Source organism: Oryzias latipes, chromosome 5 (genome assembly GCF_053564925.1).
Source record: "Oryzias latipes strain Hd-rR chromosome 5, Olatipes_Hd-rR_3.1".
Taxonomy (NCBI): Eukaryota; Metazoa; Chordata; class Actinopteri; order Beloniformes; family Adrianichthyidae; genus Oryzias; species Oryzias latipes.
The window spans coordinates 33,730,947-33,752,893 of NC_136241.1; the positions used below are offsets into that span (position 1 = coordinate 33,730,947).

The 21,947-nt window shown below is 47.6% G+C and overlaps 3 protein-coding genes and 1 long non-coding RNA gene across 22 annotated transcripts in view; 1 reads left to right on the forward strand and 3 right to left on the reverse strand.

The window, feature by feature from the left end:
- Positions 1-234: 234 nt before the first annotated feature.
- Positions 235-9,320, reverse strand: sh2d5 (SH2 domain containing 5). Of its 2 annotated transcripts, XM_078947779.1 has the most exons (10): positions 9,248-9,320; positions 8,919-9,161; positions 8,768-8,848; positions 8,610-8,687; positions 8,384-8,530; positions 3,211-3,411; positions 2,899-3,082; positions 2,508-2,613; positions 2,266-2,425; positions 235-937 (listed from the first exon to the last, which is right to left on the reverse strand). In XM_078947779.1, exons 2-10 carry the CDS (start codon positions 8,967-8,969, stop codon positions 749-751), a joined length of 1,197 nt encoding a protein of 398 aa, XP_078803905.1. In that variant the 5' UTR covers positions 8,970-9,161; positions 9,248-9,320; the 3' UTR covers positions 235-748. The 2 variants fall into 2 exon arrangements, with proteins under 2 accessions (XP_078803905.1, XP_023811061.1); XM_023955293.2 differs by lacking the exon at positions 9,248-9,320 and having other exon boundaries at positions 8,919-9,237.
- A 1,424-nt stretch (positions 9,321-10,744) lies between these two features.
- On the reverse strand, positions 10,745-16,988 carry hp1bp3 (heterochromatin protein 1, binding protein 3). 4 transcript variants are annotated; one of them, XM_011475658.4, is made up of 13 exons: positions 16,849-16,988; positions 16,386-16,466; positions 16,114-16,294; positions 14,349-14,411; positions 14,088-14,244; positions 13,865-14,008; positions 13,729-13,788; positions 12,911-13,050; positions 12,608-12,698; positions 12,329-12,488; positions 12,142-12,253; positions 11,927-12,070; positions 10,745-11,852 (listed from the first exon to the last, which is right to left on the reverse strand). In XM_011475658.4, the coding sequence occupies exons 2-13, from the start codon at positions 16,450-16,452 to the stop codon at positions 11,360-11,362; spliced, it is 1,812 nt and encodes a 603-aa protein (XP_011473960.1). In that variant the 5' UTR covers positions 16,453-16,466; positions 16,849-16,988; the 3' UTR covers positions 10,745-11,359. The 4 variants fall into 4 exon arrangements, with proteins under 4 accessions (XP_011473960.1, XP_078803894.1, XP_011473961.1 ...); XM_078947768.1 differs by having other exon boundaries at positions 16,840-16,980; XM_011475659.3 differs by lacking the exon at positions 14,349-14,411 and having other exon boundaries at positions 16,849-16,987.
- LOC110015180 (uncharacterized) lies at positions 15,595-21,884 on the forward strand. Its single transcript, XR_002290314.2, has 3 exons — positions 15,595-15,734; positions 15,894-16,028; positions 21,746-21,884. It is a non-coding gene; the product is annotated as an uncharacterized LOC110015180 (long non-coding RNA).
- The window catches only part of LOC105354159 (eukaryotic translation initiation factor 4 gamma 3), a 47,578-nt gene continuing 43,248 nt past the window's right edge, over positions 17,618-21,947 (reverse strand). For all 15 annotated transcript variants that reach the window (XM_078947762.1, XM_078947761.1, XM_078947760.1 and 12 more), the window contains 4 exons: positions 21,756-21,902; positions 20,308-20,389; positions 20,073-20,219; positions 17,618-18,455 (listed from right to left, as the gene is read on the reverse strand). In XM_078947762.1, the coding sequence (XP_078803888.1) occupies positions 18,274-18,455; positions 20,073-20,219; positions 20,308-20,389; positions 21,756-21,902 (558 nt within the window). In that variant the 3' untranslated portion in view covers positions 17,618-18,273. The remainder of the gene's footprint in view (positions 18,456-20,072; positions 20,220-20,307; positions 20,390-21,755; positions 21,903-21,947) is intronic.

Sequence of the window (21,947 nt, forward strand, 5' to 3'; positions counted from 1 at the left end):
TTGAGAAAAGGCTAATTAATGACCAGTTTCAGGTTAATTATTTCAAATGTTTGTGGTTCAAACTAATTTACACTTTCTAGATACTTTTATTTATTTATTTTCAGATTAAAAGATAATCCAAATTTTCCACACTTTAAAGTCTAAACCCTGAATTTCCAAATAAAAATATGCTTCTTCAGATCAAAATAATATCAACAAATCTTGTTTTTTTGTAAAGAAGTTCTTTTCCATCGATCGTCAAAAGCAGCATGACCTTTTATTTTGAAGGTGTGCACAAGGTGGGTAATTTTACAGATTTAACAGTAAAAGGCTTTATTAGTGCTTTGATGCACAAAAATTCTCAGAGCCATAAAAAATATTTCACATTGTTAAAAAATATAATTGCACATTACAAACATAAGAAAAACAGACGAGAACTGTCGTCACCACATTACTGTTTACCAAGCAAACACGGTCGTTAAAAATGAGGTCGATAACCAGGTTTGATCAAAACTTTCCGCTGTCTAGAGTTATGGAGTATTAATTTAAAAACATGTCTGATACCATAGAGGCACATATAAAAATACGTCACAGCAGCAAGCAGGAAGAGCCGACACGAAAAGGTACCTGAACGCACCGTAAAGACGGGATGAGAACCGACACTCGGACTCTGGGGCTTCCTCCCAGCTCGTGTTTTAAAGGTCAAATGTGACAGACGTGTGACATGAGAGAGTGTCCCTGTGTGAGCCTCCGGGGGCGTCAGGACGGGTCAGATCCACTCCCGTCTTTGGGTGCTTTTTCTGGGACTCAGCCTGGCGGCGCGCTGTGTGCCGGCGGCCTCCTCCCACTCGTAGCAGTGGTTCACCCTGGCAGAGCTCAGCGGACACGGCAGCTCGTCCTGCGAGTCCGTGTAGTATTCAATCAGCTCGGCCACGGACGGGAACTTCAACTTACATTTCTGAAACAGAAACGGGACGTTTATGCTCAAGATCCACCATTTCTGCTAAATGAAGAGAAAAAACTGTACAACATAAAAAAAAACATATCAATGCTAATAAAGCTGGAAATTGATAGAATTTTTATTATTTTTTAGAACTAAAACTGTTGACATTAAATAAATAACCTGCTAAAGTGGTTATGAAAAGCTAAATAGACTTTAAAAAAAAAAAGTAAAAGGTTCTAATGTAACCGACTTTCTGGGGTTTAGCATCAGGCGGTGTGGAAGTGCAGAAGATGCTCGGAAACTCCATCTTTACCCCCCCCCCCCAAGTCCGTTACACGAACAAAAACACTCGTCTTTCTAAAAACTGTACAAATTAGAACATAAAGCTTAACGATAAAACTGCTGGAAAAAAGTAGAAAAGCCACTAATTAGCTGGAAAAGGACAAGAAAATGTATTTTTTTTTAATTAAAACTGTTGACAACTGTTGAACTAAATAACACGGCATATTGTTAATATAAAACTTATTGCTAAATAAGCTCAAATGTAGGTAACAAAACTATCTTGTTTCAAAACTGTTTAAATGTCAAATAAAAAAGAATAAATAAACTTGATGCTAATATTGCAGAAAAAATGTCCAACATTTAGCTGGAGACTGCTGAGAAACGACAGCTTTATCCTAAAAGATTTGATAAGGAAGCATTTTAAAATATTTGTTTTCAGTTTGATCTATTTTACCTGTGGCAAGCTGGCGACATGTCCAGGGTGTGCCCCCGCCTTCACCTAACAGCAGCCAAGTTAGGCTGTGGCCGCCCCCCCGTGACCCCGAAAGGGTCACAGCGGGTCAAGAAACCCGGATGGATGGAATTTATGTTTCATCTATTGTGTGCATTTCTGAGAGATGGGTACCAGAAAACTGAATTTCTCCTGATGGGGATCAATCAATCCACCCACCCACCCATCCATCAAAAATAAACTGTAAAAAATGTCAATTTTAAATCTAATAACCAGAAGAATCCTAAATTTTGACATAAAATTTGCTAGAAATTTGTGTAAAAAGCCAAACATTTGCAGGGTAATGCTATTGAAAAAATAATTTAAAAAAAACCCTCTACAAATACTGACATACAAAAATCATGAAAGGAAAGCTAAAAGCACACTAAAAAAAACTGTAAAAATAAAATAAAAGTTTATGTTTGAAACCATAGAATTCTCATAAGACCTGAGAAAAAACCCTTGAAAACATTTTATGAACTAAAGTTTGATTAAAAAATGACTTGAACACGTTATAACACTCAGAAATAAAATAAATGATCGAAGGACACTTTTATTGTGAAAATCTTACCTCCAGGGAGAACTTCCCTTTCTGGGAGTTCTGGATGAGGATGGTGGACATTCCGGTGGGAAAGCGAACGAACAGACACTTGGATTTGGGCTTTTTGGGATGCGAGCACAGAAGGTAGGATCCCAGAACGTCATCGGCGAGGAGGGAGTAGCTGCTGTCACTGCAAGCCAACGGGAAAAAGGGGCTTCAGACTCAAACGGAAACGGGAGCTTTGGACAAAGGCTGCGCTCGGCGGCACTGACGTCGCGATTCCGGCCCAGCACCACACGGCCTGAGCCAGCGCTTCTTCCGTTTCTGCTAAGCTCGGGGCGCGGGCTCTCCTCGCCACTTTCTTGTTTTGATCCTTTCCTGTTTCACACAGAGTTTAAGAAAAGAAATGATTTAAGTTTGTATCCCAAGAGAAGAGGAAATAAATCTCCATATTTGTGTGGGAGTCAGTGAAAGAAAAACAAAAATGAGCCCAGTGGAAAGAAAGTAGAAGGTCATTTCCATGCAGTTGATCAAATCCCAGGTGAATCCAGGTGAGTCCAGGTGATGCACCACAGGTGAGCGTACCCAGCACGCAGCAGAGAAGTTTGCTTTACCTAATCAGATCTCGGACCCTTGACAGCGCTCTCTGAACTTTCGGCCCACCTTGTGACAGACTCAGGTGCTCTTGAAAGCCGCGCTGTTTGAGCGGCGTGAAGGTGAAGGAGCGGTAAGCGCCGGACTGCAGGTTTTTGCTGCGGATGACGTTCTTCCTCATCAGAGACGGAGAAGAAGTGCTGAAGACGTCGTCTTTGCAGCTGTGCGAGCCGTCAGCGGCTTTCTTTGTTTTCTGTGAAGCAGAAGCAGAAACTCCAGTACGACGAAGATCGTTTGGAGCGCAGGTATCTGGACGTGGAGACGCGCCTCACACATTTCCTCTACAGCTTCGAGCGCCGACATTGATGAAAGAACCCTAACCTTTGACCCCAGGAAGAAGCCCTGAAAAGGGGCTCTTCTGAAGGAAACCAGCGCGCTGACGCTCAGAGGGAAGCCGTGGTTGAGCAGGGACGGGTTGTGCTGCGGCGCCGACCCACCGGACTCCTCCTGGGCCTCCTCTGGGTGCTTCTCCAGGTAAGACAGCTGGAAACAGCGGCACAGCAGCAGGTTCAGGAACTGAGCCTGCGGGATAGAGGACGGGGGGGAAAAAAGGTCAACGCTCATTCTGACCGATTTTGACCCAAACACTATATAAGGGGTAAGGTGTGCCTTTAACTCCTGTTAACCCTCGAACGGACTCCAGCTACAAAATGAAGGCTTTCTGGTTAAGTCCCACACCGTAGCTTCCTCCAGGTCCTTTAAACTGCATCCAACGGCATCAAACCCCCAAGTGCTGTTTAGAATGACGGACATTTCTTAGTTTTATGTTTTAGTGCACTAAAGTGAATTCAGTTTGCTCTAAAAAAGATGAAAATTGTTTTTTCCTGATCCCCCATTATGCGATGCAGCACACACTTTAAATATATTTATATGACAAACATTATATTGATTTTTTTGCTGCTAAATGTGGTTTATAAATACTTTTCCCACAAAGGCTGAAGGAATGTTGGCTACAGTTTATGTTTCCCACAAAAACAGCTCAAACTAATTCCGTTTTCTCATCCAAACTAAACCAAAGATGAAATTCCCGACAGGAAATCAAAACAACAAAGTGCTTTTTATCAGAGAAGCTCTTATTTTTTTTCTTCTTACTGGCACTTTTTAGGATATGCTACAAAAGTAAAACATCTTGAACAAAACAGCTTCATAAAAACCTGCTGTTTTGGGTCTTTTAGACAATTTTGTTCTTTGTGGTTGAAAAATATAGTGTCATAATAATTTATTCAGCTAATACGGAGCATTGGGGTCGCCGTAATAGAAAAATAAAATAAATATGAGATAATACAATGTAGAATGGTAATATAAAGCCAAACGTGTATGAGAATAAAGTCGTAAATGACTTTTCAGTTGCCAGTTGGCTCGTCTGTGCTCCTGTACCTGACCGTGAACCTCCTGTCTACTGCTGTACCTGACCGTGTACTTCCTCTGTACTGCTGTACCTGACCGTGAACCTCCTGTCTACTGCTGTACCTGGCCGTGAACCTCCTGTCTACTGCTGTACCTGACCATGTACCTCCTCTCTACTGCTGTACCTGACCGTGTACTTCCTCTCTACTGCTGTACCTGACCATGTACCTCCTCTCTACTGCTGTACCTGACCGTGTACTTCCTCTGTACTGCTGTACCTGACCGTGTACCTCCTGTCTACTGCTGTACCTGGCCGTGAACCTCCTGTCTACTGCTGTACCTGGCCGTGTACCTCCTCTCTAATGCTGTACCTGACCATGTACTTCCTCTGTACTGCTGTACCTGGCCGTGTACCTCCTGTCTACTGCTGTACCTGACCGTGTACCTCCTCTCTACTGCTGTACCTGACTGTGTACTTCCTCTGTACTGCTGTACCTGGCCGTGTACCTCCTGTCTACTGCTGTACCTGACCGTGTACCTCCTGTCTACTGCTGTACCTGACCGTGTACCTCCTCTCTACTGCTGTACCTGACTGTGTACTTCCTCTGTACTGCTGTACCTGGCCGTGTACCTCCTGTCTACTGCTGTACCTGACCATGTACCTCCTCTCTACTGCTGTACCTGACCGTGTACCTCCTCTCTACTGCTGTACCTGACTGTGTACTTCCTCTGTACTGCTGTACCTGACTGTGTACCTCCTCTCTACTGCTGTACCTGACCGTGTACTTCCTCTGTACTGCTGTACCTGACCGTGTACCTCCTGTCTACTGCTGTACCTGGCCGTGTACCTCCTGTCTACTGCTGTACCTGGCCGTGAACCTCCTGTCTACTGCTGTACCTGACCGTGTACCTCCTCTCTACTGCTGTACCTGGCCGTGTACCTCCTCTCTAATGCTGTACCTGACCATGTACTTCCTCTGTACTGCTGTACCTGGCCGTGTACTTCCTCTGTACTGCTGTACCTGACCGTGTACCTCCTGTCTACTGCTGTACCCGGCCGTGTACCTCCTGTCTACTGCTGTACCTGGCCGTGAACCTCCTGTCTACTGCTGTACCTGACCGTGTACCTCCTCTCTACTGCTGTACCTGGCCGTGTACCTCCTCTCTAATGCTGTACCTGACCATGTACTTCCTCTGTACTGCTGTACCTGGCCGTGTACCTCCTGTCTACTGCTGTACCTGACCGTGTACCTCCTCTCTACTGCTGTACCTGACTGTGTACTTCCTCTGTACTGCTGTACCTGGCCGTGTACCTCCTGTCTACTGCTGTACCTGACCGTGTACCTCCTCTCTACTGCTGTACCTGACCGTGTACGTCCTCTCTACTGCTGTACCTGACTGTGTACTTCCTCTGTACTGCTGTACCTGGCCGTGTACCTCCTGTCTACTGCTGTACCTGACCGTGTACCTCCTCTCTACTGCTGTACCTGACCGTGTACCTCCTCTCTACTGCTGTACCTGACTGTGTACTTCCTCTGTACTGCTGTACCTGACTGTGTACCTCCTCTCTACTGCTGTACCTGACCGTGTACTTCCTCTGTACTGCTGTACCTGACCGTGTACCTCCTGTCTACTGCTGTACCTGGCCGTGTACCTCCTGTCTACTGCTGTACCTGGCCGTGAACCTCCTGTCTACTGCTGTACCTGACCGTGTACCTCCTCTCTACTGCTGTACCTGGCCGTGTACCTCCTCCCTAATGCTGTACCTGACCATGTACTTCCTCTGTACTGCTGTACCTGGCCGTGTACCTCCTGTCTACTGCTGTACCTGACCGTGTACCTCCTCTCTACTGCTGTACCTGACTGTGTACTTCCTCTGTACTGCTGTACCTGGCCGTTTACCTCCTGTCTACTGCTGTACCTGACCGTGTACCTCCTCTCTACTGCTGTACCTGACCGTGTACCTCCTCTCTACTGCTGTACCTGACTGTGTACTTCCTCTGTACTGCTGTACCTGACTGTGTACCTCCTCTCTACTGCTGTACCTGACCATGTACCTCCTCTCTACTGCTGTACCTGACTGTGTACTTCCTCTGTACTGCTGTACCTGACTGTGTACCTCCTCTCTGCTGCTGTACCTGACCGTGTACCTCCTCTCTGCTCCTGCAGAATGGATGAAGCTCATTTGCTGGACTTTAAACATGTAGTTGTAGCGTTAGATAAGTTAATTTTTCTCTACGATTTCTGGTACATCGCCTGTCCACCCTGGGGGAGGATCCCTCCATGTTTACACCCCTGAGGTTTCTTCTTTTTCCCTGGAATCTTTTTTTTTTTAGGAGTTTTTCCTTACCGTGAAGGAGGGTCAAAGGGCAGGGATGCCCGGATTAGTTTAGTCCAGGGTTGCTCATTCCTGGTCCTGGAGATCCACCACCCTGCCTGTTTTCCAGCTCTTCCTGCACTGCTCACTGCTGATTACCTGGACCAGGTGTGTTCATTCAATCAGAATCCAGAGACATCTGATTGGGCTAATCAGCAGCTAGCAGGACATGGAGATCTGGAAAACAGTCAGGGTGGTAGATCTTGAGGACCAGGATAGAGCAGTCCTGGTTTAGTCAGTTTAGTTTAGCCGGTACTTATTGAATTCTTTGACTTTATGTTCTTTATGATTCGTGTTTATTACACAACTACCAGTATGAAGCCCATTGAGACGACTATTGTTGTTAGTATTTGGCTATAGAAATAAAACTGAATTGAATGACTCATTACTAGATACATTTTTTTCCAATCGGTTTCTGTCATCCTTTACGTCCCTGCAATAGTGGTTCCTCCAGATTTCCCAGAATTCCAGTCTTAGATGTAGTTTCCGTGGTGGAGTTTGACACGGTGGAGGAGAAACATGGATGATCTGCTGAATTCTGGTTTTCCCTTCAGTCCTCACAGCCTCATTATCCTACAGTAACCCTGCTCCTTGTTTGTTTGTTTGTTTCGCATGTCTCTGACAATATTCTAGGGGATTTTCGGAACACTCAGAAAGCCTTTGTAGCAACAAGCCTATAATTAAAAAAACAACAAGAAGACATTTTAAAGACAGAACCGGAGCAGATTGAGTGCTGATGGTGGAACATACCAAACAAAGACTCCAGGAAGGTTTTTGGTTTGGACCTGAACCCAGAGAAGCTACTTCCCCTTCAGAACAGAACCGGAAAGCAGCTTCACTCTGTTGGCTCTGGCCCGAGTTTCTACCAGCCCTGCTGGGTTTGTGTACCTTAAGGACCTCAGGTCAGTAGTCCCCCTCCGAACATCTTCTGATCTTGGTCTGTTAATCCTCCTAACATCTAAAAACGTGTCGTTTTCTGAAATAACTCCTCCTCCCGGCAGGAGTTCATTAGAAATTCACCTCTGAGTTGTGGGGGGGGGGGGGGGGGGAGGAGACGACTGTTGGCGCCGAGTAAGCCTGTCCCTACTTCCCATCATTCCTCTGTTAGAGCCTGTCCCGCTAGCTTACAGCCCCTCACACCCCCATCCCAACATTAGCGGTGCAAAATAAATGCCAAGCGATATCAGAGCCATCAGGCGTCCAGTTCTGATCCAGATTCTGGCTCAGACGGGAAAAACAAAGGCGTTCATGGTCTGTGTCTGACCGTGGATGCATCAGAATGGAGCAGGGAGCTCGTGGCTTGCCGTTGTAGCCTCTACTTCACACCTACAATCGTTTACCATTGGGGTTTTTTTTCACGTCTGCACCTGATTTACAATAATTTAAATAAAAAATACTTTTAAAAATTACATTTTACACTTAATTTTCTTGAAATGTTAAAAACTCCCAAACCAACATTTTCATCAGAGTGAGTCTTTAAAGCCCAACTGTGGTGGTCTGTGTGAGGAAACCAGACTTGTTAGGCCAGTTCTGGTTCTGAATGAGTTGCAGGTTTCTGACAGTGTTGCTCAAAAGGCAGATTTAAAAAAAAAAAAAAAAAGTGGTCCCAGAACAGAACCCTGAGGAACTCCCGCCCGCCTCACAGTATCTGCATTTCAGGACAGGACATTTTTGCAGAAATGTGCTCAAATGTGGCTTCAGTTCCTGAAAAGCAGAACTTTGTCTCACCACCATGAAGATCAGGCAGAGGTTCTGGTTCTGTGGACTTACTGCTCGGGCATGCCTTGCTCTGAAAACGTGGCAGTAGAGCTGGGCGTCGGTGCTGCCCGGGTTATGGGAGACGAAGGCAAACTGGGCGTCGGCGGGCCGGGCGGTGGACAGGGACACTCGGTGCAGAGCGTGGGCCATCAGGAGGGTCTGCAGGAGGTCCAGAACATTCAGACGGACTCGGACCCAGACTCACTGGGTTCTCAGTCACACAGGACAGAACATTTACCGTTTCGTCCTCGTTGTACATCTTCACACCTTTGACAGAGAACCTCAGGGCCACGGTTCTCCTCCTCCTCCTGCATGACTGGTGGATCATGACAGCCTCTGTTAGACACCTCCTCCTCCTCCTCCAGCAGGAGCAGGGAGGTCAGCTGAGGGACTCACCTTCAGGGACCTGAGCTGCAGGTCCAGCTGCTCCATCTGCTCGTCCAGGGCGCAGTCCTCCACGGGGAACGAGCCCACGTACTGCAGGAGACAAACCCGCCGTCAGAACCGGAACGCACAGAGGAGCGCGCGCGCGCGCCCACGCACTCACCTCTGCGGAGCGGGTCACCGCACCGTCTTCTGCCAGGGGGGCCTCGCCCATGCTGTCTGCTCCTGCCAAACAGGAGGTCTCCTCCTCCCGGAGGTCTTCAGGACGACCTGCCACCGGAAACGTTTGGAGAGGACGCGCGAGGAGATCCGTGACCCGCCTTTTCCCGCCCGTCGCTCCACGCAGCTGCTGTCTGAGGAGAACCAGGCCGACGAGGTCTTCAGGCGGTCCGGACCCGAACTCCTCCTTCAACAGACCTTCATCAAAAACAAGAACACCTGGAGATCTTCGGGGGGGGTCCTCCTGACGCGCCGCCAGTTCCGCACTCCTACCTGTTGTCTTTCTGCCCTGCGGCTCAGGTGTGCAGCCAGGCAGAGGAGGGGCTAAATGTGACGTGGGGGGGGGGGGGGGGGACTTCCGCCGAAGATCCGACACCTAGCGGAAGACAGCGGACACGAGCCTGCCTCCGCGCGCGCGCGCTCACGGAGGGAAAACTGTCCAGTCAGATCCATGAAGCATTCCGGGTTGAAGATCCAGAACCTCAGAGACGCTCAGAGGTTCTTCAGGATTGGTGGGTATGCATCACGAAACCACAACATCTGATTGAAGGTAAACATTTTCTCCACAAATTTAACACTTTTTTCCCAACAACAAGCAGCTCAGAAGGAATTTAGACAAACATACACAACATTTGCATCATTGTGTTAAAAATGGACGAGACTGTTCTGCTTTAGTTTCTCTGCGTCACATTGGGTGAAGATCAGAAGTTCTGCTCTGGTTTCTGGAGGTTCTGGATTTGACCCGTCAGTGAAGCTGCATGAAGTTCTGTTTTTTTTTAACAGATGTTTAGTGTTTTTCTAGTTTTATTTACTGGGATCCAGTCTGTGTTGGTGATCACAGCAAACTTGAGAACGTGGATGTTCTCATTTCCTTTAGCCCATCTTTAGTCAGGGGCCTCAGAAAAGGGTCTGGGGTCTTAAGGGTCCAACCATTTCTGATGGGGGGGGGGCTCTTTTACAGGATAATAGGAAACCAGAATTTCTAATCCTGTAAAGAATTTCCAGCTCATCCCTGTTTTTACTTGGATTGCTGGTTCAACTGATTCAAAGTCTCAACTTTTGAAGTCCCTCTCCGATCATCGTCTGATCTATTTTCAAAGCGTTCCTAGTGGTCTTTTATTTATGATGATGCCGTTTTCAGCCAAAAACCTGTCATTTTCTAGGACCTAGTTTCTGCAGAGCAGCAGGAGTTCATCAGAAATTCACCCGAGTTGTGGACAGGACTGTTTGAGCGAAGTAAGCCAGTCCCCCACCTTTTTTTGTCTTCAAACATGTTTTTAATAATCCTCATTTTCAATATTTTTATTACTGTAGTTCCAGTTATAAACTGACCAATCAGATGCCTCAATAAAAGTAGGTGGAGCCTGCTGGCCCCCCACAATAACGTTCAAACCGTTGGCTGGCTCAGCCCAGTTTCAAGTGGATGGGGCGTGGCCTTCCAACAAGCTCACCCCTGACCGGACAGTGGTCGCCATAGAAACCTTGACTCGGACCAATCGCTGCCCGCGGACGTCTGGTTTCAAGATGGCGGTCAGTGTCTGTATTGGGAAAAAATGGCGCCTGAATGGATTTGATTTGGTCGGCGCCGGATGAAACCAGTTTCTACGGATCTAGTTCTCAGAGACGGTCGGTGGTGGGGGCTTGTTTCAGGGACGGGGGTTCAGCGAGGACTCTTGAGAACCGTCCAGCCGATTTGTACGGCAGGTTTTAAAAAGGCTTCCCAGAAGTGGAGAAAGGTTCCTCCGGCACAGAAAAAGTCAGACAAGAGCGTACAAATATAGCCATTTTATTAATGACTTGGAAAAAGAGCTTTACCAACACAAGGAATACATGCATGCAGGGTAGGTGAGAGCTATCGATAGTCTTCCTGGTTCTTTTTCACAAACACATTTGGTAACAACTGTTAGAATAAAACCGGATCATGTCAACTTACACTCCTTTAAAGGAACCTTAAGAAAAACCTCAGCCGGGCTCCTCTTTCAACACTTCAGGACTTCAAAAGACGGTCGTTTATTTAGTGACGTAAAAAAAACGTAACACTTTAGAGTCAGAAACGTACGGTCGGTCAGAATCCGGGGGCCGCCGCCGTCGACCTCCGATCTGAAAATGATGAGTGGGCCGAGTACAAAGAGGAGGAGGAACCTATAAAAAGAGGAGTCGCGGCGCCGCGCTCCTTTTGCGTGGGGAGCCCGGCGGCTGCAACCCGAGTTGGTCCGAGGCTCGGTGGAGAAGGGGGAGGAGCTTCAGGAAAGGCTCAGACGCGGCTAATGGACTGGCAGAAAAACGCTCTAACTCTCCAATAGAAAAAAACAAAATCTACGGCCCCTTCAACGCGGGAGGAGGGGGAGAACGGAGGCGGGAGGTCTGTGGTGGTCTGTCCCGGCCTCAGCGTCGTCCCCGTTTGGACTGTCGGGCGGGCTGTTTGCTGCTTTTCGCCCCCGTCTTGACCGTGGGGGGCGTCTTCTTGGGCTCGGAGCGTTTGCCCTTGGCCGGCTGCTTTTTCGCTGCAGGCTCCTCAGGAGACGACTCCTCGGATCTGGAACTCCTGGAGCGGCTCTTGGCCGTCTTGTCATCCTTCTCTGGGGTCGACTCCTTGGGCGGGGGCCTCTTGGACCCCCTGGCGCTCAGCTTTTTGACGGCGGGCGTTTTGGGCTTTTTGGAGGGCGCGGCCTTCTTCACTGGGGTTTCCTTCGGGGGTGCCGCCTCCTTTTTGGAGGCCGGCTGTTTCCGGCCCGCTTTCTTGGCTGGAGGCGGAGCTTTTTTGGCCGGAGACTTCTTGGCGAAGGCCTTCCCCCGACTTTTCACCGGACCGCTGCTTCGAGCCTTCTTGGCAGGGGGGGGCCGTCGCGCCTTGGGTGGAGGTCTCTTCTGAGAGGATCTGGTTTAAAACAGAGACGTCAGCTTACAGGAGGCAAGCCACACAGGAAGTAATCGATTACAAGCGTCAGGTACCTCTTTGGAGGCAGGGCTTCATCCTCAGACGACTCCTCTTCCTCCGACTCTTCCTCTTCTTCCGATGAGTCGACCGTCCTCCTGCGTTTGGCGGGGGTCTTCACGGCGGGCTCTTTGAACTTGTCGGGGAACAGAGTGTTGGGACTGAAGACAAACGGGAGAAGAATTGAAAGAGGATCCATGCAGGACGGAAAACGGGAGAAACACTGGAATACCTGGGATAAAACGGGAAAGAGAGCCTGTAGGTCCCGGTGAAGCCGTGACCCGTGATCTGCTCCATCCAGCCCAGAACTTTGCACTTTTTCAGGGTTCTCCGGAGAGTCGCCACTGAGGAGGACAGTCGTCTTCAGAAGGGGAAAACGTGGACGGTAATGTCCCGCTTCAACACCAGCACAGACTTACTCAGGTGGTGCTCCTTCACGTCTTTGTGCGAGTCCAGCAGGTGTTTGCGCAGCAGCGTGGTGCTGCAGGTTTTGGGTTCGTTCATGGCCGTGATGGCGACGGTGATGGCTTCTTCCAGCACGCTGCCCTTCGGCTGGGGCTTGTTCCCACCTCGCTTCAGCTGAAAACGTCCAGAATCAATACATGCAAAGAAAACACACGCTTTGGTGAAATGTGACGCCATGCAGCGTTTTCTTTGAGGTCCGGCGCTGTGGAGTTGCAGACTTTTAGAAGAAGTACCTGAAACGTCCCCCGAGCTCCTTTTCCAGTGATTTGCTCCAGATGACCTTTCTCCACCGCTTTCACCAGAGCCGTCTTCAGAGATTCGGGTCTGAAATCAAAGCAGAAAAATTTCACACGATCGCAACGGAAATCCCCGTAGGATTCAACCTCACGGGCAAAAACCAGCACGGGAGTCTGAAAACGACTTTAGCTGTAAACTCTAAAAGTGTCATTTAGACTGAATAAAGATCAGCTGGTGGGATTTCTGTACATTTAAAGGGACGCTGCGTTTGAGGCAGCTTGGAAACTCGGCTGTCCTACTTGTTCTCGATGTTGAGGCTGGGGAAGTGCTGCTCCAGGTACTTCTTGATCAGGTTGTAGGACGCCTCTTTGGGCTCGCAGAGCTGCGTGATGATGAGAGGAAGAGCGTCTCCCAGACTCTCCAGCTTATTGGGAGCTTTCTAGAAACAACAGGTCAACGCCGCGCATTAGTGCCACCAAACCTTAACCCATCACAGCTACAGGTACAAGCTGAACCCACAGAGAACGCCCGAGTGAAGAATGCACTACCCCAGCGTTCTCCTGCCCCCCGCTTGGTACTTTTCCACCCAGAATTGAACCAGCGCCCAGAACTATCGCATTTTTGGTGTGAACCGTTGAAGCGGATTCTCAGGCGTTTTCTTTCACAGCCTTGCTCCGATACATGAAAGACGGGGTGTCATAGAGTAACAATTTCTCCTTCGTGATCAATCAAGGACTCTACGCATCATCGGAGCCCCTGATTGGTCAAAGTTCTCCTGTGTTCAACGGTCGCTTGTTTTGTGTGCCATAGAAGCTTGCAAAGCGATGCTCGAACAGCAGAGTTCTGAACACACAAACGCCCGCTTACACGACCCCTTCACCGTTCGTGGTCGCCTCAACGCCGACTCTGAGGGTCAGAGTAAACGGGAGGAGGAGCCGCCTGTTAGACAAACTGGAGGTTTGCATCACAACTGTCTCCATGATGCGCTGTTGTGAAACTATAAATAAAGGTGTAAGTCTATAACAAAAAGAACTGGAGGTTCATACTTGGTGTTTCCGCTGACCTGGCAGGAAAAGAAATGGTAGAAAATAGAGTTTTAGGAAGGTTGAAAACAAACCTTTGGGGGGGCGGGCTGCTTTCCGATGACAAAAGACCCCGACAGGCCTTTGCCTTTCAGCTGAGAGACAAACCAGAAGATTTACCGGTGAAGCCAAGCCGACACACGCACAGAAAACGGCGGTCCGAGGCGTCACCTGTTTGATGGTTCCCTTCTCCAGATGCTTCTTCAGGGCTTTCTTGATGAAGAAGGTTTTCTTGCTGAGCTCCATCCCGGGGTGTTTATCCAGCAGATATTTCATGAGGGACTTGAAGGAAATCCCGGACTTGTCACTGGAAGCCTGCGGGGGAGGGTGAAGAGACAAAAGCGGCTTTAAGGATGCCAGGAGGCGGGGTCAGCTGGAAGAGCGCCGTACACACCCTCAACGCCTCAATCAGGATGTTATCCATTCTGTGCTGCGTTCCTGCAAAGTTGGTGACGGGAACATTTTTGTGTGCAGCGACGCTAGCCCACAAAGGGATCGTCCGCTTCACCTTCTTGGTTCTGGACTTCTTGTACTTGTAGCCGTCCTTCATCCTGCCGCCACAAGGAGCAACACAAGTTCAGTGAAGGGGGTTTGACCGCCGCCGAGCGATATTTCACTGTGATTGCTTCCACCCTTATCTTTGTCCCATCCTCACCTTAGTAGGAGAACATAGCAGTGCTTGGAGCACTGTCCAGCCGCGCAGTCCTCGCATTTGTCACTATGTCACCAAGGGGGGAAAACAACAAAAACCCAAGCTTCAGGACGTCTGTCTAAACGAGGAGCACAGCCGTTCAACTGAACGCCAATCGCTCTAAAAACAAAACAAAAAAACTGCTCATTCTGAGGGGAGAAAATAATAAAATATTAGGCGGGAAAGTCAGATTGAAGCCCCTCCCTCTAAAGGACACCCCGTCAAAAGGAAGGCTTTGACCTTTTCGGTCTGTCTACGGTGGAAGCGAGGAGCCCTAATAGTTTGATTCCAGTGGAGGAGAAGCTGGTCTGATCGAGCATTGTTAGGGTTCCAGCACAGTGGGAGAGCGTCAGCCCCGAGACTGGAAGGTTGGGGGTTCAAATCCATGATGATTTGGGAGAGGGGGGTGGGGTGAGAGGAGACTGAAGTTCATCCACTGACTGAAAATAAGAACTGTGCATTTAGTGCAGCACTTTGTAGTGCCCTGAATTTAAAAAGCAAATCGGACACCGTGGTCACTACTGTTTTTTTAATGGCAGATGTGACGTCACCGATTTCACAAAGTTAAAATATTAATATGAATGTTTGCCATGATTATTTATGAGTCCACTGTCTTCTGAAGATAAAAATGTTGGTTTATTAATAAAATACATTTTTTGGGCAAAAATTGTTTCGACGCAATGCATTGTGGTCTATATTTGCCCATCTAGGGAGCAACGAGACTTCTGGGAAAATACTAGGGCACTGGATTTTGGAATTGTGAATTCAGACAGCACTAGAAAATGGTTAACGCACCATATAGTGAGTAGGGAAAGAATTTGAACACAGCCACAAAATTTGTCAACTGTTTTGAACGTTGGGGCCAGCAGGCTCCACCCCCTTTTGGTCGATCCAGAATAGTTCTTCTGACCAATAGAACAACTGAAGAAGAGCTGTTTATTTCACCTTCAAATGCGGCCAATGAATACGCCCTTCTTATTCCTGATTTCAAGGATCGGTCAGGTGTATTCTCCTATGCTGTCCATATCCCAAGATGCATTGCAGCCGAACCGGAAGATTTTCTGACAACAACGGCGGAGTCTAAAGGCGGACGCGGAGTTGGAAATAATTACCTTTCCTATAATCACACCTCCAAGATTAAAAGTCATCAAATATTGACCTCCACAACTGGTTCACTACTCCTCTCTGTATAGGACTCACGGTTGCTAGGCGACAGGACATTCGCCCATGTAACGGCTAGACGTGTCCAAATTCACACCCGGCCAACGTTGACGGGGAAGGCTGCTGAAAGGACGCAGTCATCGAATTTGGACAGTCTACTATGGGATTTTGGCTCCTTGGAGCCTGCAGGTACTTCCTGTTTGGAACGCCTTGGGGGAGGGGCCACTCAGTCCAGTTCTCTTTTACAGTCAATGGCGTCAGTGCAATGGTGGGACTCCACTGTTTGAATGAAGCTGGATTGGAATCGAGACTTTTCCTGACTTCTACTCTGTTTGGATGTTTTTTCAGAATCTAGGGCGGCTCTGGAGCATTTCAGCGTTTTGAGCGGCGCGGGCGCCGCGTTTTAACGCCGCTCGGTTCAGCAGCTTCTCCTCCAATAGCTGTGGCTGTGACAGGTCACACCTGTGGTGTGGTCCAGCGGAGGTAAGGATCATAGAAACAGATAAGTGTTATCAAAGTGAAATATCGCGCCGGGAACACCTGCAGCCCCCCGTCTCAGGAGACTCACTCTTTCTTGGACTTGCCCTCTTCTCCCTCCTCTGCGGGGGCCCCTCCGTCCACCTTCTCGCCGTTCTCCGTGGGCTCTTCATCGGCGGCTTTCTGGTCCTCCTCAGCATCAGCTGGTGCCGCCGAAGCTTCAGCCTCCTCCTCCTCCTCAGCAGGAGGAGACTCCTCTGAGGCTTCTGGCTCTGAGAGGCAGACAGGAACAGTCAACACCGGGACGACCTCTGACGGCCCCCTCCCCCCCGCTGTCTGGGGGTGGTGCGTTCACGGGTTCACCTTTGTCTGCAGCCGCGGCGGGGGCCTTCTCCTGTGATGGAGTCGCTGCTGCTCGGCGAATCGGCATCACAGAAAACCTGCCTGCAAACCGGGAATAGACGTTAGCGCCGCTCCAGGGGGGGGTGGAGGCGTTTTAAATCACGACCCCCCCCCCCCCCACGTCATTCATTGTTAGCCATTTGCCCTGCAGCCTGAAAACAAAAGCTGCTGTTTTTAAAAAATAAAAACAGCGGCGGCCATTTTCAGGCCTGTCTGCACGAGCCAAAGGATGAGCCGCGGGAATCTTTTTCCCGCCGTCATTTTCGCCATTTTGTCCGCAGGTTTGGGAACACAGTAATGGCGTCGCATCAGGGAGATGAAAACCATTTTTATTCAGAGGGAAACAACAACCACCAGCGGCCCGCTAAAGACCGCGCACGAGCGTCACGTGCACACGAGGCGCTTCGGTTCTTACCGGACTTACCTTTCGCTTCAGGGGAACTGGAGGAAAAAAAAAAACACTTTTCAGAGGAGACGTCTGCACGGTCCTCCGATTCGTTTTGTTCGTTCGGAAGCCCCGCCCCTCGGACCGTTGGTGACGCAGCGGGTCACGTTCTACGTACGAGGATTTCCGACATGCGCACTTGAAGATAAACACAGCGAGGGGCGCGTGCCTAAACAGAAGTAACTTCTAAAACAACATAAATCATGTATTTATACATTTTATACTATAACATTAAAAAAATTAAATCTGTACAGATTTCTGAGTATAATTTCAGTCAAAATCGTCATATTTTGTTAAAAATGGGCATAGAAAAAAAGTCTTTAGTTTCTGTTGTAAATCTGATATTTTAGCAAATTCTATTATGAAAAGTAAAAACTTTTACCAATTAACAAAAAAAGTCAACATTTATATGGCAACCACTCCAATTAAAAAAAATTAGCTTTTACACAAACAAGTTGGTACAGTCCAAGTAAAATTAGCTGAAAAATCAACAATGGGAAAATGTGGACTGCACAGACGTCATATGGATTAAATAAAAATTAAACATTCACTACATTTGTATATTGTTGTATTATGGTCTGCTTCAAATCCAACAAGTTCAGAACCAGCCTCTCCAGGTAAGCTTACCTGTCCTGTCCTCTGCAGGAACAGAGACAGCCGTCAATCATCCAACACAGCAGCCTTTGCGTTCAGTAGATCCACAGACATGGAGAAGCTCACAGTGAAAGAGGAAATCATGAGAAACACCTTTTAAATACATTTTTTGTCTTTAATGTATTTACAAGCTTTAATCTGCGTTGTAAGTCTTCAGTATTACAAGCATCTGGTATTTAGCGAACTTGGCCATTAGCTTTTTGAAGTTGCCTTTTTTTTTTTGTCCCCCTCCCCAAGACGGTTCTTGCTTTTTGACGTCTGCCTCCCGCGAGGAGTTTGTTCGAGCAGCGCGTCACGCGGCTTTCACCTCCTGAAAGCTCCGGTTCATTCAGGATTTTTTCGTTCCAAAAGCATTTGCTTCTACCCTGTTTGTCAGCGTTTCAGGGAGGATATTTTCACAATACTTTGTTATTCTAATTGATTATGTTGTTAATCCTGTTTTTACTGTGAACATCTGCAAATGTTAAATAACTTTAATATTTGCAGTCCTTAAAAAAATAATAAATTAAAGAGTCCAGAACCTATGCATCTTTTAAGTCTCTTCTTAAAAAGTAACAAAAGAAAAGTTAAAATTTAAAACAAAAATATTTTCTATGTATGATACAGATATTTAGTGCTTCCGCTGCTGGAATCCAAACTCAAAATGGCGTCGGAACCGTACCACAGGAAACATCGTTTTTCCTGTCGTGAAGCCACTTTGAACGCTCGCTCAGCTTCCAAGGATGCAGTTCTGCTGCGGCGTCTCCCTCGTCAATTGTCCTCGGACTCCTCCTCCGCCTCCCGCAGCCAGGTGAAGAAGGCCGTCACAGACTTGAGGGCCACGCCTTTGCCCTCCTGCTCGGCCGGGTCTTTGCTGGACTCCCACTTGTAGAACGCGTCCTCCGAGATGACGTCCTCGTCGTACAGACAGTCGAAGAACATCCGGAGGAGATCTGCCGGAACACAGGAGCAGAGGTCACCTCCAGGCCGCCGGGCCAACAGTCACCACCAGAAAGTGACGGGAACTTGATTTAATTATAAAGGTACCTCCTCATTAAAAACGCAGTTGGAACTCATTGATTACATGACATGCGCACAATGGAGGTGGGAATATGAAAATTTCAGGCAATTGAACCGTTTTTGACAAACGGCACATTTATTGGATTCATTGTGTCTTAAAAGTTTAAATGTAAACATACATCCTATCAGATCAGCTGATTTTTAGTACAAATATTTATGATTCACATGCAGATTTATACATATGGATGTACATCTTATACTTTTAATTTGTCTATTTTTCTAATCATGACTGATTATCTCAAGCTTAATATATCCATGAATAGATTTATCCTCTTGTTTTTTGTCTTGATTTCTCGAAATAAATCATTTCTTATCAAAAATAAAACACTAAATTGCGATTCCAACATAGCCTTCTATGTTTTATTTGATTTTCTATAGTTCCTTTGAATTCTTTTAAAATTTCCTTTCTTTTAGTGGTCCTTTATCTGAAAATCTGCTTCTCAAATAAAACCAGCTCTCTGATTGGTCAGACTGCTCGACATGCTCTATGATGTCACCAATAGCAGGCTAGGAATCTGATAAGGGGGGGGGGGTCAAATCAGGATCAGCATAAAGCAAAAACAAGATTATAAATGAAAAAAAAGAACATTTGAAAACAGTTTTCATCTTAAAAGTTCACATCTAGAAAGAAAGAAAGAAAGTGTAACGGCTGCTGTTTTTGGTGTCAGTCATGTCCCGATAGCCAATAGACACAAAGCTCCGCCCCCACGTAAAATTACAATCACACTAAAAGTCAGAAATACTACTTTAAATGGAGAACGGTAAGCAAAGAGAGAAAACAAAACAGCAGCTGTTCCTAATAAACTTATTTCATTTGGTGTCAGTTCTAGGTTGATCATTTTCAGTATTTTCTTTATAATTTAGAATATATTTTTCTTTCAAATGTAAGATTTAGAAACAATGTGTATATTTCTTTTGAGGTTTCAAGTCTTTTTGTTTTTCATTCACTTTAGGCTGATCCGGATTTGACCCCACATCAACACGTCACCTGAAAGATGGAGATGAAAATCGATTTAGGGAAAAAGATTTTTTACCTTCAGAAATCCTAAAATGAAAAGTTTCTTTTGAACATGTTGTAAATATTATGCGACTTGACTAATTGAACTTCTAAAATCATTTTCAACATTCTTTGAAAATGGTATTTCAATGTGTAATTACCAAAACCTTCCATACACTTTTGTTTAAATCAACTGTTGGATCATGAGTGGTGTTTATATTTATTCCATATGCATTCCATAAGGGAAACGGGATGTTAGGAAGCTGCATTACTCGTTCCCGTTTCCCTGGTCTCCAAACCATTTAACTGATGGTTTTTCATTTGAGAAAGGAGCTTTAACTTTTGTTCTGAAATCAGACTTCAGGACTCGGACACTAAAAACCTGAGGCTGTGTTTTCCAGAGGGACTGAAGGAACCGGGAAACGGTTTGGATACAGAAAGGCCGTCACGGCCGTTAGACGCTCTGCTGGTGTGGGTTGGGTGCGGCACTCACTCGCGGGCTGCTCGAGCGAAACGATCAGCGCCTGAAGTGCGTAAAGTGCTTGCAGCTGTCGCTCAGTGTCTGAGTTAAGGTACTTCAGTAAAACAGGAAGTCTCCTCTGGATGATGGCCGTGTCCACCCGACAGCAGTTGTTCTCGTCTGTGGAGAGAGGCAGAGCGACGGCGGGCTGAGAACCGTTTGGAGCTTCTCCACGGGCCGAGCGTCTCCTCCGGGCGGGGGGGCTTACCTTTCACTGCTGCCTTACAAACAGCCGTCATCAGGGACCTCAGGAAGGGGGGCGAGCTGGTCTGAGGTTCATCCAGGTTCTCCTGGAGGGCGGAGCTTAGTTAGATTCAGAGCGAGGAGCAGCTCGTTCCTCTGGAACGTGTTCTCTGTCCAAACCCCGCAGCCTCCGTCTCAGAGCGGGAACCGTCAGCTTCTTCAGCGTGGCGTTTAAATCTCTACCTGAACTGACGGCAAGTAACCCCAGCGTGACGATTTAACCCCATTAAATCGTCACGCTGCTTCATCCGCCAAACGCTTCGTAAGCGTGAACTATGTCGTATTCGGGCGGCGTTTCTCTGCACGTCTGTGGACTTTCCATGCGAATCGCAGACGAGGGGCATGAAAGAATGCCACCAGACGGAGCGGAAATGAGCGGATTTGGCGCAAACATTTGCTCACCATGTGGCGAGTCGCCCTCTCACTGGAGGGTGTTCATTTCTGGAGCTGCGTGTAGATTTATGACCTGGCTGCCACGGTTAGTTCGGTTTCATTCAGGAGGGCATCTGAGCCCAGCTATCGCCAGCGCTGGTGATGTTACTGCTGCAGTTTCCATGGAAACGCATGGCGTTTCATGACTTCCATTAATTGAACGAGCGCAGAGTTAACTGAGCGACTGTTTTCAGGAACTGAGTGAGCGTAAAGCTCATACTGCGCGCTCGCTGCGTTTGCGATCAGTGTTCAGGGGGGGTGTTTGTCATTTGGGGGCGTTAACCTTTCATGTTAATCATTTACCGGTCAAATCCGGCGAGGCAGCGGGGCGGGACTTCCACTTTTTAAAGGCTTTAATATTAAAAGGAAACGGCGGATGTAGCGTGGATTAAAACGGTAACAAACGGCCAAGAACAACGTAGGAAAGTGCAGCGGGTTGTTTTGTGCTGCAAGTTTTTTCATGTGAAAATCACATATTAGGTAAATATACATGTACACTTTAGTTAGCCCGAGCTACTACGCAACGTACAGGAAGTGTGTATTGGCATGTGGTGAACCAATGCTAACAATGAAAGTCAGAAAATCAGATCAACCAGAAAGGTCACCGCGCCCTAGTGACAACCCCCCCCCCCCCCCCCCCCCCCCCCCCCCCCCCGAACACTGCTCACCCACCCAGCGTGGCGCAGGATTCCGCTCGGTTAGCATTGCGCTTGCATGGTTGTAAGGTTCGCTCCACTCCGTTCCTGAATTCGCTCGCTCAGTTATCTTTGCGCTCGTTCAATTAACGGCAGCCATGAAACGACATAGAAACGGTGCAATAAGAGCTGAAGACTTCCTGTGTTGGACGGATGTTACGGTTACAACAGAAGGTTACGAACCTTTGGACTCAGGAGGTGCATATTTGTCTAAACCCCTTTTTGCATTTGAAGTTAAACTTTATATGCCATTGAAACCTCATCTCTGGATTTCAGCTCCTCGTACCTCAACCCAATCAAAGATCTGCTCGTCACTGGCCATGTCCTCCAGGAGGAGTTTCTCCAGCTGCTGGCTCAGCTCCTCAGGAGACAGCATCCTTTTGGACGGAGCCGCCTCACAGCCCGAGCCGTCCGTCTGAAGAAACTCGAGTTTCTGCGTTTGGATGAGAAGACGGCAAACCCCGTGAGGGCGTGAAGA

Coding starts and splice junctions, on each gene's coding strand:
- sh2d5 (XM_078947779.1), bottom strand. CDS start 8,969: ATGGGCGAGGCCCCCCTGGCAGAAGACGGTGCGGTGACCCGCTCCGCA. Junction 8,531..8,609: donor TGTACAACGAGGACGAAACG/GTAAATGTTCTG, acceptor GACCTCCTGCAG/ACCCTCCTGATGGCCCACGC. Junction 2,426..2,507: donor TGCTGGGCCGGAATCGCGAC/GTCAGTGCCGCC, acceptor GTTGGCTTGCAG/TGACAGCAGCTACTCCCTCC.
- hp1bp3 (XM_011475658.4), bottom strand. CDS start 16,452: ATGCCGATTCGCCGAGCAGCAGCGACTCCATCACAGGAGAAGGCCCCC. Junction 16,295..16,385: donor CGCCGCGGCTGCAGACAAAG/GTGAACCCGTGA, acceptor TCTGCCTCTCAG/AGCCAGAAGCCTCAGAGGAG. Junction 14,412..16,113: donor GAGGGCAAGTCCAAGAAAGA/GTGAGTCTCCTG, acceptor TTGGTGACATAG/TGACAAATGCGAGGACTGCG.